This window comes from Equus asinus, chromosome 20, assembly GCF_041296235.1.
Source record: "Equus asinus isolate D_3611 breed Donkey chromosome 20, EquAss-T2T_v2, whole genome shotgun sequence".
NCBI lineage: Eukaryota > Metazoa > Chordata > Mammalia > Perissodactyla > Equidae > Equus > Equus asinus.
In genome coordinates this window covers 75211472-75228996 of record NC_091809.1, presented here as the reverse complement: position 1 = coordinate 75228996, position 17525 = coordinate 75211472, and the positions used below count along the sequence as shown (strand labels likewise).

Sequence of the window (17525 nt, the reverse complement as noted above, 5' to 3'; positions counted from 1 at the left end):
TCAGGGGTCACAGCCAGAGAAGAGGGACATGGTCCCTATGGCATGGTCACTGGAAGGGATGGGGTTTGCAAACTCTTAAAAAGATCTCTTCAAGGAACCAAAAAAATAATTTGGGACTCTTTCTGGGGAGAAGGTGGGGGCAGAGAGACAGCTGGATTTCGGGCACAACACTAGAAGGGATTTAGAGTTGTCATTTCAGGTAACAATATAAGGGTGACTGTACCAGTACCTCAGGACATTGAATACTGTATATAGCGCTCAAATTCTATTTGAATAACTTGACAACAAAGATCTGGTAAATAAAGTCTTTCCCTTCTGCATGGCTCTAACCATGAAGATAGCAAGAAAACCTGAGAATTAATGAAACGCCCAGGTGAGCTGTGACTCACTTTTTCTCTTTCTAAATCCACAATGCAATTGCAATTTGAAAATTCGCAATTTACTATTGTACCTTCTCCTCAACAGCTGCAACATTTCACTTCTGGCAACACATATTCCCAACCACATATCTTCGAACAGAGTGAAATCCTTTAAGTCCAGCAAGAGCGGGCTTTGGAGCTAGCAAGGCCAGCTGGGGGGATCTTTGCTAGGCTCCTGAGGAAGGAACCAACTCAAACCTCTTGGTGAGACAGGAAAGAATCTTTATAGGGGTATTTCTGCTTCATGCTCTGCTCTACATTTTCTCATAACAAAGCATTGAAATAAATAATAACAGAAGCAATTCTATTCTTCCCTCTGCAGGAAGAATGCCTGAGGAGGCCTCTGCACTATTTAATGTGATTGCTAGCTGAATGCCCTAAATTCTCCTCTGTGAATACCTCAGGAAGATGGTTCAATTTTGGATAAGACTTTCTCTAACAAATCCCTGAGAAATAGGATACGTAAGGGAGAAATTAGAGAGAAAAGATCACTCACAATACATGGAAGGAGTATAGCCTCAGGTGATGATTTCTTTATCTTTCAGCATCTTAATTACTCTGGTTCTGTAGTTCTGGTGGGGAGGGGGCAGGGGTGGATAAATCCCTACAATGAAGCTTTGAAATCCTCTATCTTCAGGTGCCCATGCAATGTGTTTAAACAAGGCACGAACACTAGATGGCGCCCATAATCTTAAAACATCATAGAAGGCTGGTTGCCTTTTCTTTGCAGGCAAGTATGACTGCTTTGTGGGAAAGCTTTGTCAGTTACGGGAAATATAAAAATATCTACTCAAGTATTTCCCACTACTGGTGTCCTGTGAGGGGCTCCTTATGTAAGGAGTTGGCGGTCAAATATGTTTGGGAGAAAACATATAATTTATCTTCCTCTAAGGAGCTTCCCAATGCAAACTGGTAAACAGATGTTTTAGAGAAGTTCTTCAGTGAAGAAACCGGGTACCAGGGAATCCTCAGTAGCAACCTAATACAATCCAGTGTCTTGTGAAACACACTTTGGGAAATGCTGTTCTAGTCCAAGCTCTACCCCAAAGAAAGAATAGCTTAAACTGTCTAAAAGAGGCCTTTTTTTGTATATGGTTTCTGATACTCTGAAAAATCAGACATAATCTTTTTTGTGTGTGAGGAAGATTGTCCCTGACCTAACATCTGTGCCAGTCTTCCTCTATTCTGTATGTGGGATGCAGCCACATCATGGCTGATGAGTGGTGTGTAGGTCTGTGCCCAGGCTCCAAACCCAAGAACCCCGGGCCACTGAAACAGAGTGTGTGAACTTAACCACTATGCCACTGGGTCAGCCCCTCAGACATATTCTTCATGCAGAGTTGTTAGTAGTAATAGCAGTATTGATTGAGTACTTACAATATGACATGCTCTATTCTAACTGGTTCATCTCCTCTCTTTCCCCAGTATGCCATCTATACCTATATCTAGATCTATCTATGCACTCATACACATATTACACATATGGATATATCTGCTTTCAGGCTATGAACATTTTGAGGACAGAATATTTATCTCCTTCATCTTTGAGATTTCAAGTCCTAGTACAGAATCTGGCGCATAGTAAGCCATTAATAGAACAAATTATCTAGGAAGATTCTATAGTCTGTGTGGGAGAATAATTCTAGAAGATAGGAATGGACATCATGCCCCTGATTAGAAAGGTAATTGTCTATTATACAAGTCTTTTCTCTATGAAGACCAATTGAGAGCCGAGACCTACCTTTCTGTTCTGTTCACTGGGGATTCTGTTTCTCTTCTCTGAACTTACTATGTTAGCATAACTTATTCGCAAATTAATCTTACATGACCTAGTAATATGCATTGCATTTTGATTTAACTCTTGATTGCTATTTAGAGTGTGTGTTCTTGTGTTTTACAGGAAGATATAGTTTGTCCTTACATGTCCACTGCAAGCTATCGATGCAAAATATTATCTGCTAAAATCCATTGCTAATAATTCTATTCTGTCATTTTTTTCTATATTGTAATGTTTGAGTTTCTCAAGCTTGTTTATTCTTTTCTCACAGTGTTAACCAGTAAAATTCCAATACTGAGCTTTGAAATTAGCCACTTTCTAGCAACAATTTAAATAGATTTTCACAAGATACAAAGGAGAAATATTCCCTCTTCTTTTTTGATTGCAAAAAGTAGATAATATTTTCAACATCAAACTGTCCTTGCAAGTATTTTACATAAAAAAAGGATATAATATCTGAACTTCAGAGATTGTTAGATTCTATGAATTGCCATCTCTAAGGGAACTATATTCTGATTGATTGCCTTATTTGCTATATAGTCCTGGCAATAATATTTAAGTGGATACGTCTACTTTTGAAAGAAATACTTGTGAGTTTTCCTCCTTGAGCCATAAGAAGATTACTAGCTCATCCTTTTTCTACCACAGGTATAGAGGTTAAAATGAATAAAACCTATGGCTTCGTGGATTTCTCATTTAAACAGAGTTAAAGAGTCTGTCATCTCTGCCTCAGTGTCTTCATCTTTAAAATGAACATAATAAGCCATAGCATTGTTATAAAATTGAATTAGTTATAAGAGTGACTGACTCAAAAGTACCATGTAAGTATTAGCTTTTTATAGCTCTGTGTACTCCTAAGTGTGATGTGCACACAGAGCAGTGTGTACTAAGGTGTTGAGTGAGACCGTTGACAGGTTTTGAAGAGAGATTGTGCTGAGTGGAGAAAGAACACTGATTTTGGGTCAGGTGACCTGATTTTGAGTCCAACAGCATAGTCAGTAGCTGTGGAGTTTTGGACAAATCATTTAGTCTTTCTGAATCCCCTTCCCTGATGTGGAAAGTGAGAGTAACAAAAACTTATCCTGACACTTAGAATTTCTTTGAGATTCCCCAAACTAATGCATGTGAAAGTGCTTCTGTCTGGGAAAGTGCTATGACAAATGTGAATGCTGATTATTATGAAATGACAGAGGGATCCACTAGGCTGCAGATTTTGAGCCAGGACGATGAAGACATGTAACTACATTCTAGATAGAATTTTAGAGTCTATCTCCCAGGCTATCGCGACTTTGTGAAGTATCATTATTTTTATTCAATACTTTTTCATTCAAAAAACACTTTTTTGAGAAACTGCTATGTGCCAGGCACTGTGCTAAATGTTGAGGATACAAAATCATATAAGACAGCGGATTTGCTTTCAAGGAGCTTTTGCCACTTTGGAGAGAAAGACAGACATGTACATAAATATGGGCAATAAGGTTTAATAGCTTATTAAATCCTTTAAGTTATATCTTATATATCATGTAAGTATAGAAGAAGTAGGTGGGAGAAAAAGTTGAAGGCGTCATGTTCAGCTCTTGGATGGCAAAACAAGATGCTGGCATGGGACCCTACAATTTCTCCCATACTCAATCCTACCAGACGTCTGCTAACTGAGGAATGAGCACAGGCCTGTATGTGTGGCTGAACCACAGAAACACATAAAGCAAGGCCATGGATGCAGACCACTGGACACTTGACTCGGGTCAACTGACTACGTTATATAGGTAAATTCTGTGCATGTGTGGGGGGAATAGAGTGATGATTAACAATATAAGGTCACTTGGAAGATTTGACTATAAATCATAGCTGTAAAACAAAGACAAATTTTTCTAAATAAACAATGAAAACCACAAACTAAGTGCTTCATTGAGTTTTGAACCACAACCTCAGCCATAAGAATTGGGCTCCTTGAGTAATTCTCCACTATTATTTGCATGACAACCAAAATTTCAGTATGTGCATGAACACTTACAAGGGATTTGTCATAAAGTTTTTACTAGGGAGGTAGCTTGATGTAGTGGAAAGAAGCAGTCAATAAATATTTGGATAACAGAAAGGACTTGGAGAAGAAAGGAGGAGAAAAAGAAAGATGGAAGGAAGAGAAAAAGAGCAGGAGGGAGGGAAGAAATAGAGGAGGAAAGAGAGAGTGTTGTGTGATGGGCATTAAAACTGAATATTTAAATTCCAGCTCTGACTGTAGTTAGGTAAACTTTGACGAGTTACTTAACTTCTCTGAACTTTATTCTCTTCATCTGAACATGGGGCAACACCTTTCAGGGTGATTGTGAGTATTAAAAATTGCTTTTATAAAATCCTCGGTAAATATAAATGCTTAATAACTTGTTGAGGGCAATTCTTATATTTAGGTAAACGATGATGTTACTACCACTTATCAATGCTACTAAATTGCATATGAAATTATTTTATGCATTTTCTTACATAGTTATATGCAACAAACTATATGTATTATAAAGGTGGAATTTCTAGAGTATCCTCTTAGATTTGGGAAAAAATCTGCAGTTTGAAAAATAAGTAATATACCTAAAAAAGGCATGCTTCTCAATGTTCTCTTGGATGCAAATATGTTTCAGAAAATCTAAATGTAAACACTGGCACCATTATCTGTATCTGAGGGAAGTAAGCAACAAGCATCAAGCCCCTGAACACCATTTAAACTGTAACATGCACCTGAAGCTGTAATGCTCTCATCCATTTTCCCTTTGTAATTAAGGTGCTTTTGGAGTCACAAGTGAAAGTGACTTTTTCTTGAATGGTATCAGACATGGAGGGAATGAAGATTAAGGAGAAATACTCACAGATAAGATCTGGTCTCCTCTCTGGAGTTCCCCACTCAGGTCTGCTGGTCCACCGGCCAGAATGAAGGATACAAAAATACCTTCTCCGTCTTCCCCACCCACGATGTTGAAGCCCAGGCCAGTGGAGCCTTTGTGCAGGACCACCTTCCGGGGCTCCCTGCAGAAACAAGTAGAGAACACAACTCACAGAGTGACCCCCTCATGATTTAGGTTGCTTTTACATTCATTGAGATATATATCAGCAATTTACAACCTATGAAAATGGCTTCCCAAAGTAAGATACATTTGCACATCAAGAAAGATGCTCATATCAGGGCAGATATCTGAGTCCTTCACTATAACAAATGTCAAAATACCATGCAAAGTCTTTCCTTAATTTCAAAACATTTCCTTAAACTAGTCTTACCCCAATTTTCCTTTGTTTAAAACATCTGTTCTTACATTGAACACCACGTTAGTACTCAGGAGGATGGAGTATTCAAAAAGAGAGAGAGAATCTGGGGGACAGAGACTAGATTGAATAGGCCAGACCAAGAAAGATCTTACATGTCAGTCTGTGGGTTTTTTGTTTGTTTGATTGTTTGTTAATTAAAATATACTCTGTGGGCAAAATGGACTCATTGGAAGATTCTGAGGCACCAAGAATATTTAAATGCATGTAGGAAAATTAACAAATGGTCATATATAGGATTGATGGAGAAGGAAGTGCAGATATGATGGGAGGCAGGAAAATCAGTTAGGATGTTGACCAAGTAATCTAGGTTTGAGGAAGTGACAGCCTGAGCAAGGGTGACTGCAGTGATAATGAAAAGAAAGGGCAACATCAGACAGGAAATTTGAAGGGAGAAACAGTGGGTCCAGAGATCGACTCAAGCATTGAAGGACGAGGGGAGGAAGAATGTCTAAGTAACAGGCAAAAGGAGGGAGGGGAATGGAATCCAGGGTCATGAGGATGAACATGATTTTGACAAGCTCAGTTGCAGGAAATGGTGGGACATCCATGTAGACGTGTTTGGAAGCAGTTGGAAACAAAGGATAAGAATTTAGGTCCTCAAAGAGGACTGCAAATGCAGACTTGAGGGTCATCAATAAAAGGATGAGTGATCAAATCTTGAGCCAACAGTTCACTGCATTGTGTAGAGGCCAGAAAATTATGAAATATAGAATTGTAAGGGATCTTAGAAGGCAACTAGCTCACCTTTCTATATCAGTAGTTTTTAAAATGTATTTTGCAAGCCTTAGGTTTGACCAAGGTGTCTTTTGTATCACCCATCCTTTTCTCCCAAATATCTCAGCTCCAATCATTAAAGTTCCTCTTCTATTTTTGTGCTCTTAATAATATAAGAATGACAAAGAGCCATCCAATATATTTTTATACCATTGACTACACCAAGACTCTGTTATTTGCTACCACATTCCCATGCACAAAGAGAAGCATTATATCTATATTTAGCCTTATTATGAGGAAGGCTGTAAAATGCACATCATAGCTTGGACTATAAGTAGTATGTTACAAAGCGATGCATTGAGAGGTAACTTGACATAGAGTTCATTCTACAAATACTTTGCAAGCACCTACTATGCCAGGAACCATTCCAGGTTCCCAGAAAGTTTGTAAGCAAAACAAATATCCCTACGCTTATGGGCTTATATTGTAATGGAGGTAGACCACTAATAAGGAATAGATATAATAAGTAAATTTGTTATATGGTATGCTAAAAGGCAAAAAATATTTTAGAGAAAAAGAAAAAGGAGAATAGTGTAAGAAAGATTGTGGCAGGGATGGGCCTGGGTAGGATTCATTGAGAAGGTGACATTTGAGGAAAGATCGAAGAGGTGAGGAAACTAGTCATATGAATATCTAAAGAAAGAGCATTCCAGCCATCAGGAACAGCCAACGCAGAGGCCCTAATGCGGGAGGGTGCCTGATGTTGTCAAGGAAGAGCTAGGAAGCAGTGTGGTTGAATGAGTCAACGAGGAAAGGACAATGGTAAAAGATGAAGTAGTCAGTGTAGGAGTTTTCTATTGGTGAGTAACAAATTACCACAAACTTAGTGGCTTAAAACAACACCAGTTCTGTAGGTCAGAAGTCTGGGTGGGCTTGTCTAGGTTGTCTGGCTAGGATTTCATAAGGTTGAAATCAAGGTATTAGCCAGGCTGAGCTTTATTGGGATGCTCTGGGGAAAAATCTGCTTCCAGATTCATTTAGGTTGTTCGCAGAATTCAGTTTCTTGTGGTTGTAGGACTGTATTAGTCAGAGTTTTACAGAGAAACAGAACCAATAGGATATATAATTTTATTATAAGGAATTGGCTCATGCAGTCATGGATGCTGAGAAATCCTGGGATCTATAGCTGGCAAGCTGGAGACCCAGTGGAGCTGATGGTGTAAGTTCCAGTCTGAGTCTGAGTCTGAAGTCAGAAGACCAATGTCCCAGCTCAAAGATAGTCAGAAAGAGAGAGCAAATTCTTCCTTTCTCTGCCTTTTTGTTCTATTCAGGCCTTCAATGAATTGGATGGGGCTACCCATACCAGAGAGGGCAATCTGCTTTACTCAGTATGTATACTGATTCAAATGTTAATCTCATCCAGAAACACCCTCACAGACACACCTAGAATAATGTTTAACCAAATATCTGGGAACCCCTGGCCCAGTCAAGTTGACGTATAAAACTAATCATCACAAAGACTGAGGTCCCTGTTTCCTTGCTGGCTGTCAAGCTGGGAGCCTTTCTCAGCTTCTAGAGGCCTCCCGTATTTCTTGCCGTGTGGCCCTCTCTACCTTCAAGCCAGAAATGCTACATTAAATCCTTTTCACATTTGGATTCTCTCTGGCTTGCTCTTCTGCAACTAGATGGATATAACTTCCTGCATTTCAAAGGTCAGGTTAGGCCCATCTAGTTAGTTCCTTATCTTAAGATCAACTGATTAGCAATCTTAATTACATTCGCAAAATCCCTTTTCCATGTAAGGTAATTTAACTGTGGGAAGAATAAAGGAGGTGGAGATCATGGGGCCATCTTTTTTTGCCTACTATAGGCAGAGAGGCAACAAGGGACAATCCTGAAGGGCCTTGTAGACCATTTTAAAACTCAGATTTTTACTATCAGAAAAATAGGGAGCTACTGAGAAGAATTATTTGATCTGATTTACATTTACAAATGATTACTTTGGCATAAAATAGATTGAAGAGGCAAAGATTGAAGAAGTGAAATCATCCAGGTGACTATTGCTATATTCAGGCAAAATATAACAGTGCTTTGTACCAGAGTGGTATGAGAGAAAGTGGTGAGCAGTGGATACATTTCCAGTCTATTTTCTCTTTCTGTTCAGATTAATTCCTGTTTTTCTATCTTCAGATTCATTGATTCTTTCTTCTGTCATATTTATTCTGCTATTGAGCCCATCCAGTGAGTTTTTTATTTTGGTTATTGTATCTTAAATCTTTAACATTCTATTTGGTTCTTCTTTATATCTTCTATTCCTTTGCTGAGACTTCCATTTTTTTTTCTCATTTATTTCGAATGTGTTTGTAATTGCTCATTGGAGCATGATGGCCATTTAAAATCCTTGTCAGATAATTACAATGTCTGTGTTATCTCAGTGTTGGTATCTGTTGACTGTCTTTTCTCATTCAAGTTGAGATTTTCTGGTTCTTAGTATGAGAAGCGATTTTTTATTGTATACTGGACATTTTAGGTGTTATGTTGTGAGACACTGGATCTTATCTAAGATTATAATTTTCTGCAGGTAGTAGATTGGTTTAAGCATAGTGTGCAAATCCAAGTGAGATGGATATTTAGCTCCCTACTTGGCCCTGGTGACACCAGGGAAGAGAGAAAGTCAGGTACCAACTAGTATTCTACTTATTTTACCTCATTGCCACTGGGGGTAGGGTTGAAGCTCAGTTCCTTTTGGGCTACTGACACCAATGAGGGAGAAAAAATGGGGTGCTGACTAGCACCACCTTGAATCACCTCATTTTGCCTCCTTGCCTCTTGGTGGGGCTAGAAGTTCAGCACCCCACTGGGCCCCATTGACACTACCCTGGCAGGTAAAGTGGTTTGCCAGCTAGCACTACTTCCCTCTTCCTTCTACCTCATCGCCACTGTCTGGGGGTGGAAGTTCAGCTCCAGCTGGTCCCTGCCAATACCAGGAGTAGGGGAATGGAATCCTAACTAGCACCATTTCATTACTACTTGTTGCTGCTGGGTAAGGTGCAAGTTCAGCTCCCCATTGGAAAGTGGAGTGTCAATGAGCACCATTTCATACCACTTTGTTCTGCCTCTTTGCTGCCAGATGGGGGTCGAAGTTCAGCTCTTGTTTGGCCCACTGACACCAGCCCAATGGGAGAAGTGGAGGGCCATCTCATTATTGCCTCTCCCGGCTGTCTCTGATGGGGCCAGAAGTTTAGCTATCTGCATAGCCCACCGGTACTGTAAGGGTGAGGGGACAGTTTTTCCTTTAATGTTTGGCTAGGGTAGGGCCAGTATTATCAAAAGGTTCCTTGTTCTATCAGTTTACCCTTTACCCGGCCCTTTGGTTATAGGGAGCAGGCTTTTCTTGAGGCTTTTTTTGTCCGTGCCTGCTGGCAGTTCCGGGGGGTAGGTTTCTCCAGGGCCACATCCAGAATGTTTGGTAAAAAGAAGAAAAATCCAGGGAGCTCACAGCAGTGTTATTCCTCTCCAAGCCAGTCTGACTTCTTTCCAACTTTTAGAGTCATCTTATGCTTATTTGTTTTATTGCACCTAAAGTTGTTTTTGTTTTTTAATAAGAGTTAGAATTAGAGAGGAATGGGGTACTCTATTTTGGTGGAAGTCCAGGTTCTGGATACATTTTGAATGTAGGGGCCAACAGGATTTTGATGGAAAAGTCATCATAGAAATATCCTTCTTTCCTCAGTATAAACACACACACCCTTAGTGGGTTCAATGACATTCTAGTTATACAGAGTAAACAGGGATGGAGGGAAGGGGGCTACTATGACTCTGTTTGTGTATGTGCTAGATATTGTGCTTGATGCTTTCTGTGCATCATTCCATTTATTCTTCAAAACAATCCAATGAAGGATGTATACTGATGTCTGTAACTACTTTGAAACTGATCCACAAAGGAAGATGGATTGGCCATTGGTTAGATGGATAGGAATGCTGTAGAGCAAGTGTAGCAAAACATTAAAAATGGAATCTAGTGGAAAAAAGTGAACTGTAAAATTCTTTAAATTTCTTTATATTTGAAAACTTTTATAACAAAATATTGAGAAAAATAAACAGCCTGATGAAGAAATTATTGACAACTTTTTAGCTTAGTGAAATGAGACTGCTTGCCCAAGTTTTCACCAAGTTTAGTAAGTAGCAAAGGCAGGATTAAGACACAGGTTTTCTAACTCAAAATCCCAGAGTCTAGAGTATGATATATTCCAGAGATTGAAAATCAGGAAGCTGAAGGCTTAATTTGACTCACAGTGTTTATAAATTTTTGAATTAGTTGATCATGTTTACAATTAGGATATTTTGCATAAAATATGGAATTGTGGCTTTACATGAAAATCAGACATTCTATGAACACTAGCTCTTAATCCAGTTGCACAGCAACAGTTGGCTAGAGCTTGGCCCTCTTCAGATGGGGCATTCATTCTCCAATTGGCTACAGTCTCACCTCTCCCTCATGTTCTCAGACAAAAAATGCTACCAGCTGCATCATATTTGCACTTCTGGAAAAGTTAAGGGGAAAGTCAAATATTTCTCCTACTCATGGTTCTATGAAAAACGGGAAAATGAAAGCTTTATGGAGGGAGCCTGGTATCTTACTAGAAAAATGGGAGAGAACATGATTCCTTTGGAAGTAAGGATTATCCTTACATGTTTAATTTGCAAAGTGACTCTCTACAGAAAGAATACAGATTTAAAAGATAATTATGAAACATCATTCCCATTAGTTAACTATGTTACCCATCTGGAGACATTTTGTTAGTGAGCCCTGCACATAAAACACATAGTTCTTTTTTGGTGAGGAAGGTTGCCCCTGACCTGACATCTGTTGCCAATCTTCCCTTTTTTTCTTTTCCTCCCCAGAGCCCCAGTATACAGTTGTATATCCTAGTTGTAAGTCGTTCTAGTTCTTCTATGTGGGACACCACCACAGCATGTCTTGATGAGCCATGTGTAGGTCTGTGTCCCAGATCTGAATCAGTGAAACCTGGGCCACCTAAGCAGAGCATGTGAACTTAACTACTTGGCCATGGGGCTGGCCCCCACATAGTTCTTGAGTGACAATAGTTTTTATTTATTTTATATGGACAAATCTTTTAAACAAAATTACGTGTAATTTTCTCAACTTGTGAGATTTAAATGTGTTTTTAAAATTAGAATCTTAGAATAAATAAATAGAAATTTCAAATAAAAATAGAATGTCTTTTTAAAAATAGAATCACAGTGAATTATGATGCTTATTTTAATAGTGGGGAGTAATGACAAGAAAATAAATCTGTAAAACTGTATGCAAATAAAATGTCCTAAGCACACTCCAAATGATTTACTTTATTCAAATTTAAACTTCTGACATTAAACTGCAGATTTTGAAGTATTTCCCTGTATATTTTTCCTGTTAGAGGATCAAAACCTTGTGAAGAATTAGAAGTTCTATGTTAGTGATATTTAAATAAGTCAACTTGTCTAAGCTAGTTGAGCCTAGACGACAGCTTAGGTTCACACAGCTGGTAAACATCAGAGTTAGCCTCTTCTTCTTTTTTAAGACAATTTTTTAAAAGCAGTTTTAGGTTCATAGCAAAATTGAGGGGAAGGTACAGACACTTTCCATATACCTCTTGCCCCCAAACATGCATCACCTCCCTCACTATCAACATCCCCCACCAGAGTGGTACATTTGTTACAATTGATGAATCTATATGGACACATCATTATGACCCCAAGTCCACAGTTTACATTAGGGTTCACTCTTGGTGTTGTACATTGTATGGGTTTGCATAAATGTAGAATGACATGTTCCATCATTATAGTATCATACAGAGTAATTCCACGGCCCTAAAAATCCCCTGTGCTCCACCTATTCACCCCCCTCTCCATACAACCCTTGGCAACAGTGATCTTTGTACTGTCTTCACAGTTTTTCCTTTTCCAGAATGTCATATAGTTGGAATCATACAGTATGTAGCCTTTTCAGACTGGTATCTTTCACTTAGTATATGCATTTAAGATTCTTCCGTGTGTTTTCATGGCTTAATAGCTAATCTCTTTTTAGAATAATATTGCTGAATAATATTCTATGGTCTGGATGTACCACAGTTTATTTACCCATTCACCTACTGAAGGACATCTTGGTTGCTTCCAAGTTTTGGCAATTATGAGTAAAGCTGCTATAAACATCCATATGTGGGTTTTCATGTGGACATAAATTTTCAATTCATTTGGGTAAATACTAGAAGCATGATTGCTGAATCATATAGTAAGAGTAGTATGTTTAGTTTTGTGAGAAATTGCTAAACTGTCTTCCAAAGTGGTTCTGCCATTCTGCATTCCCTCCAGCAATGAATGAGAGTTCCTCATCAGCATTTGGTGTGGACAATGTTCTAGATTTTTGCCATTCTAATAGATGTGTAGTGGTATCTCGTTGTTGTTTGACAGAGCTAGTGTCTTTGCTACAAGTTAAGTGTTTTGTCCATTGAAAGGAAAAAGAGCTCAAACAATGAAAAATTTAAAAACTAAACTAAAATATACTTTCAATAAGCCAGAGGAGGACCTGAATTTAAAAAGGGATCACAATAGATTTACAGAACATAGTTTCCAGAATTATTGACACTCAAAGACTCACTTTGCCCTTTGTTTCTATCATCTGAACCGTAAACTTCAATACTTCATCCTATGTAGCCTTTCACTCTTCTCTCTCTCAGGGTCATGGTATCCACCCCAACCTGTTTGTCCCCTCTACTTCAGGCCAAGACTTCTAAGACAGCCTCCTAATTTGAAGATTCCTTGATTCTGGTTTCAAAGTTCCAAACATACATTCGCCACTAAATTGTAAATGTGATTCTTTTAATTCCCTGCTTAAACGGCTCCAGCCATCCTATGCCCCAGTCTTATCAAACTCCTGTGTGTCCCTGAGTCTGACATGTTGCTTCAAACCTCCATTCCTTGGCTCAGGCAATCATAAAGCTCAGTTCCAGTGCTACTTCTCTGACCTCCAGGTACAGGTGATCACTTGCTCCTTGGGTCCACACTGTGTCTTAAACACATAACTCTATTGTAGCACTGATCACATTGTCCAATGACTGTTCACTCATATATCCTTCTCCCTCAATAGACTGGGAACTCCAGGAGTCCAGACACCAGCACTTCTGCAGAAGGAGCAAGATGACTGACAAGCAAGAACTCAGGAAATAGTTACTGAATGAATGAATAAACTCCCACAGTAATTTAGACCATACTTTACCTTCTACTTCATATTATAATTATTTATACAAATGTCTTTCCTTTTTGCTAGATTTTAATCAGGGATGGCAAAGTCTGATGTCCAGAGGGATAGGGCAGACAACATAAATGAGTGAAGCAGGCTGAATAGGGATTGTAACCAATTGGGGAATACATTTCATCTAACTGGCTGCTTTTGCTCAATGCTGGGTAATTATTCCAAGCAGGACCACCAACTAGTATTGCCCGATTCTCTAATTTCTAAAGAAAAGTGAAGAATCTAGATTTTTATGTGAATTTTCTAGAACTTTAATTGGTAATGATAAAAAAAATCAAAAATATGGTTCAAGTCAAACATGTCTCTGTTGTAGATCCAGCTGTGGGCTGCCAGAGAGATTCTGTACTGTTCACAGTTTGATGTCACATTTGATATCTGTTTCATGTTTGTCTCCTCCATGGTGCTCAGTGTGGCACTTGCTCATGGTAATTCTCAGTAACTTTAAGTTGATTTAACATTCCACACTCAGCCCCATCTCTGTCTTTCTCTTTCAAGTTCTCTCACCTGGAGATTCTTTCTTTTATCTTATCTTTTCCATTTTGTCTCATTTTTTTCCTTTTATAATAGACCTGCTCAAGGTCCACCTTCTTCATGATGGCCCATTCCCAAACATTTTGAGCCACAGGTCCCACCTCTGCAAGTTTATTGCCTAGGCCAGTAACTTTGGGTCTGATGAATACAAGGCCCTGCACTTCCATGAACTGTTTTTTTATCATCAGCTGGATGAAATATGTTACATTTATTTACGCAGTTTTATTTTTGTTTTAATGTGATGTAAAAGGGCTTTATAATTATAAAACCTTTGGAGGCGGGACAATTGGAGAGACGTCGGCCTGATGTGTTCCCAGCTGTTGTAGATAATCAGCAGTAGAACCTTGTTTAGCTAGAGTCTCAGAGGATGCTCTAAGCCAGTTGGGATGTTTTCAGGAAAAGGCAGCAGGGTGCTATGGGTTAATTTTTTCTCCTTAAACCAAATGGCTTAAGAGAGTTCAGGATTCAAAAAAGGAAGTGACTGTTTAAACCTGAAGGCCTTCTCAAGGCCATTAGTGTGATATTCCTTGAGTTCTGAACCTTTGAAATCTGTGGTCATTCTAGACAAGCCCCGAAACTTCCACAGTGAAAGACTGTGTGGTGTAATAGGAAGTAAGCTATGAAATGTTTCCAGTCACCTTTCTAAAATACATACCTGACCATATTACTATCTTGCTCAAAAGCCTTCCAGGGATATGTATGCCCTCAGGATAAAGTCTAAACTTCTAAGCATGGTATTCAAGGCTCCCCATCATTTGATCTTCACTTACCCCTCCAGTGCTTAAACTCACTGTGCTCCCTTGCACCCTATGTTCCAGCCATACAAACTTGCCAACCACACCTCCTCATACCAGGTTGCTCCATGTCTCATTGTTTTTGCCCAAGCTGTTCTCTTTGGCTAGAATGATGCCCTTCTCTGCTATTCTCATCTATCTAATGAATTTCTATTTCCACCTGGCCTTCAAGACTGAGGACAGGTGCTGTCTCTTTCTCTCTGCTGCCCTATCCACCCTTGTCCCTAGATGAACTGACCACTTCTCCTTTGTGGAAGCCACATTGTCTTTTCATTGATCATACCACTATCATTGCCTTTGCTCTTCTGAAGTTACCTTGTTTCTTTGTCTATCTATTATGTGAATCTGTATGGTCCTGCAGGATAAAGACCATGGTTTATTTGTTTTTGTTATTTTGGGAATTAGCACAAGGTGAACCTATGAGACACACACAGACAACCACAGACACACACAAATATACTGCATGAATAAAGAAAAAAAACAAATGAGAAGTTGGCAGAAATGATATTAAATTCTAGTTCCACCTTTCCAGGGATTTGTGAGAACCCAGGCATGCCCTCTGTGGGGCTGGTTCCTTGCTGGAGTAATAACTTGGCAGGGAATAACGTTTGCCTCATGGAGGAGTGATAAAATCCAGATATGACAATGAACTAAAAGCATCTCTAAAGAGAAAAGTATTAAAGAAAAGTATACACTGAGCTTCTATTTCCAGCCATTTGGCAGATTAGGTGTCCTGAAAACCCTTCTCATTACAAAAAAGCTGAAAATTCTGAATAGAATACTTCGAAAATACTTTTAAATGACTGGCTAAGCTTGCAAGTAAGTAAGAGAAATCCTCAGAGATAGAAAATGAAGTGAGAATATGAGTTCAGAGAAGAAAACAAGTACCGAGACTAGCAGTGGACTGAAGAGCTTCTGCATGTTCCCAGAGAGCTAGTAGTCCAGTGTCCAGAGGTGATGGCTACATGGAGAATAGGATTGTGTGGGCCCAGAGGTGGGGTTTAGATCAGAGACCCTGGCACAAAATCAGGATCCTGAAAGGCTGCACCCTAAACAAAAGGATAAATTACAAAGGATTTGCCCCTCAACGATGTCAAGGATACATATCTGACCTGACCTTGGCTCAAAGAAGAGCGGGCTTTTTTCTTCAAGGCATGTTAATTAAGGGATGTTTGAATGTGGAAGAAGTTATCCTTTAGGTACGGAATTTATAAAACTGAATAAATTGGCAGAAGAAAAGAGGGAGAGTCTTCCTGGGTGTTAAGTGAAAGAACTTGGCAATGTAGCTCCAGCATTATGAGGGGAAGCACTCTCCAGCTCCAGCTCTAGGTTGCTGATATGAAAGTGATGGTTGGTTGGGGTAACCCCCAAGATGGGTTCATTTGGCCATCCTATCTCAATGACAGCAGCCGTGGGTGTCATCTGGCTGGCTGACTTCCCCCTCTCAAAGTCCAGGCTCATCAAGCCACACGCTCATTAAAATACGGTTTTCCATAGTGCCTTTCCTAATGGGAATGAATGTGCTAATTAGAATGTGCTAACACATTCTGGTATCTTGAGCAGATATATTTCCTATTGTAAATTAATAACTTGGCATTGCAGCAAATAAGCTTGATCACCCCTGGATACACTGACAAAAATTGAGTTTCAGAGCATGTAGGTCTAAGGCCCAGATCCAGTACCATGATAACCCAATAAGGGACTGTTACTCTCTGAGGTGACACATAAAGAGCCAGCTAGTCTCCCTAAGCCCCCTCTTCTTTATTTCTCTACAAACGTAATTGTATTCATGTGAGCTCTATTGTCAAGAAAAAAGAGTGATAGGAGATCAAAGAGACTTCAGCAGGGTGGGAAGATGTGTAGAAGTGTGAAGGGGGCATAGTAAAGGTGGCGGCTTGGAGGTCAACCACAGAAGGCTTCAAAGCTGCTGGTTGATTATGGCTGATGTCTTTTACCTAAATGACCTAGCTCCTCAGAAGACTGTAGTACAGTGCATACCTCATATTCAAATAATTAGCTTAGTCAAATAATCAGTCAAGCAGATTATTGGACATCCTGTAGATACTCAACGATAAAGGAGTATTGTTGAACTGCTGTTATGAGGGCATGATGTTAAGATAAGACACAAGAAATCTGGCATTACAGAGGAGGATCTATGCTCTAGACATGATACAGAGTTGGCTGACTTCAGCAAAATAGTCACCACACAGATATTGAGTATATACTAAATATACTGTGGTTGGTACTGTGCGAGATAAATAGAACTCCATTAGACGGAAATAGTATGGTATACTGCTATATTGGGAGAGACTATAGCCATTGGAGCTAGAAACATCTAGGCTTGAAGATAGTCTTATCAATTAATAGCTGAGTAATCTTGGTGGAGTTTTTGATATCTAATTTTTTTCAGCTGTAAATTGTGAACAATCATATCTATTTTATGGCATTGAGGATGAATTGAAATAATATATAAATAGGATCACACAGCAAGTGCTCAGTAAATGCTAACTCACCTATTTTTACCTTTAGGAAGTTACAACGTTTGAAAAACAAATAGACATACATAAAGTAATAAATCAACAATGCAAGGACACATATGTTAAGTACCAAATGAATGTTGTAGATAATGAGAAATCTCCGCATTAAAGAAAAAAGATTAAGTC

At 39.1% G+C, this 17525-nt stretch overlaps 1 protein-coding gene across 30 annotated transcripts in view; it reads right to left on the bottom strand.

The window, feature by feature from the left end:
- DLG2 (discs large MAGUK scaffold protein 2) overlaps positions 1-17525 on the bottom strand; it is a 1809506-nt gene that overhangs the window by 332384 nt on the left and 1459597 nt on the right. For all 30 annotated transcript variants that reach the window (XM_044753763.2, XM_070490530.1, XM_070490528.1 and 27 more), the window contains one exon: positions 5055-5211. In XM_044753763.2, coding sequence (XP_044609698.1) covers positions 5055-5211 — 157 coding nt within the window. The remainder of the gene's footprint in view (positions 1-5054; positions 5212-17525) is intronic.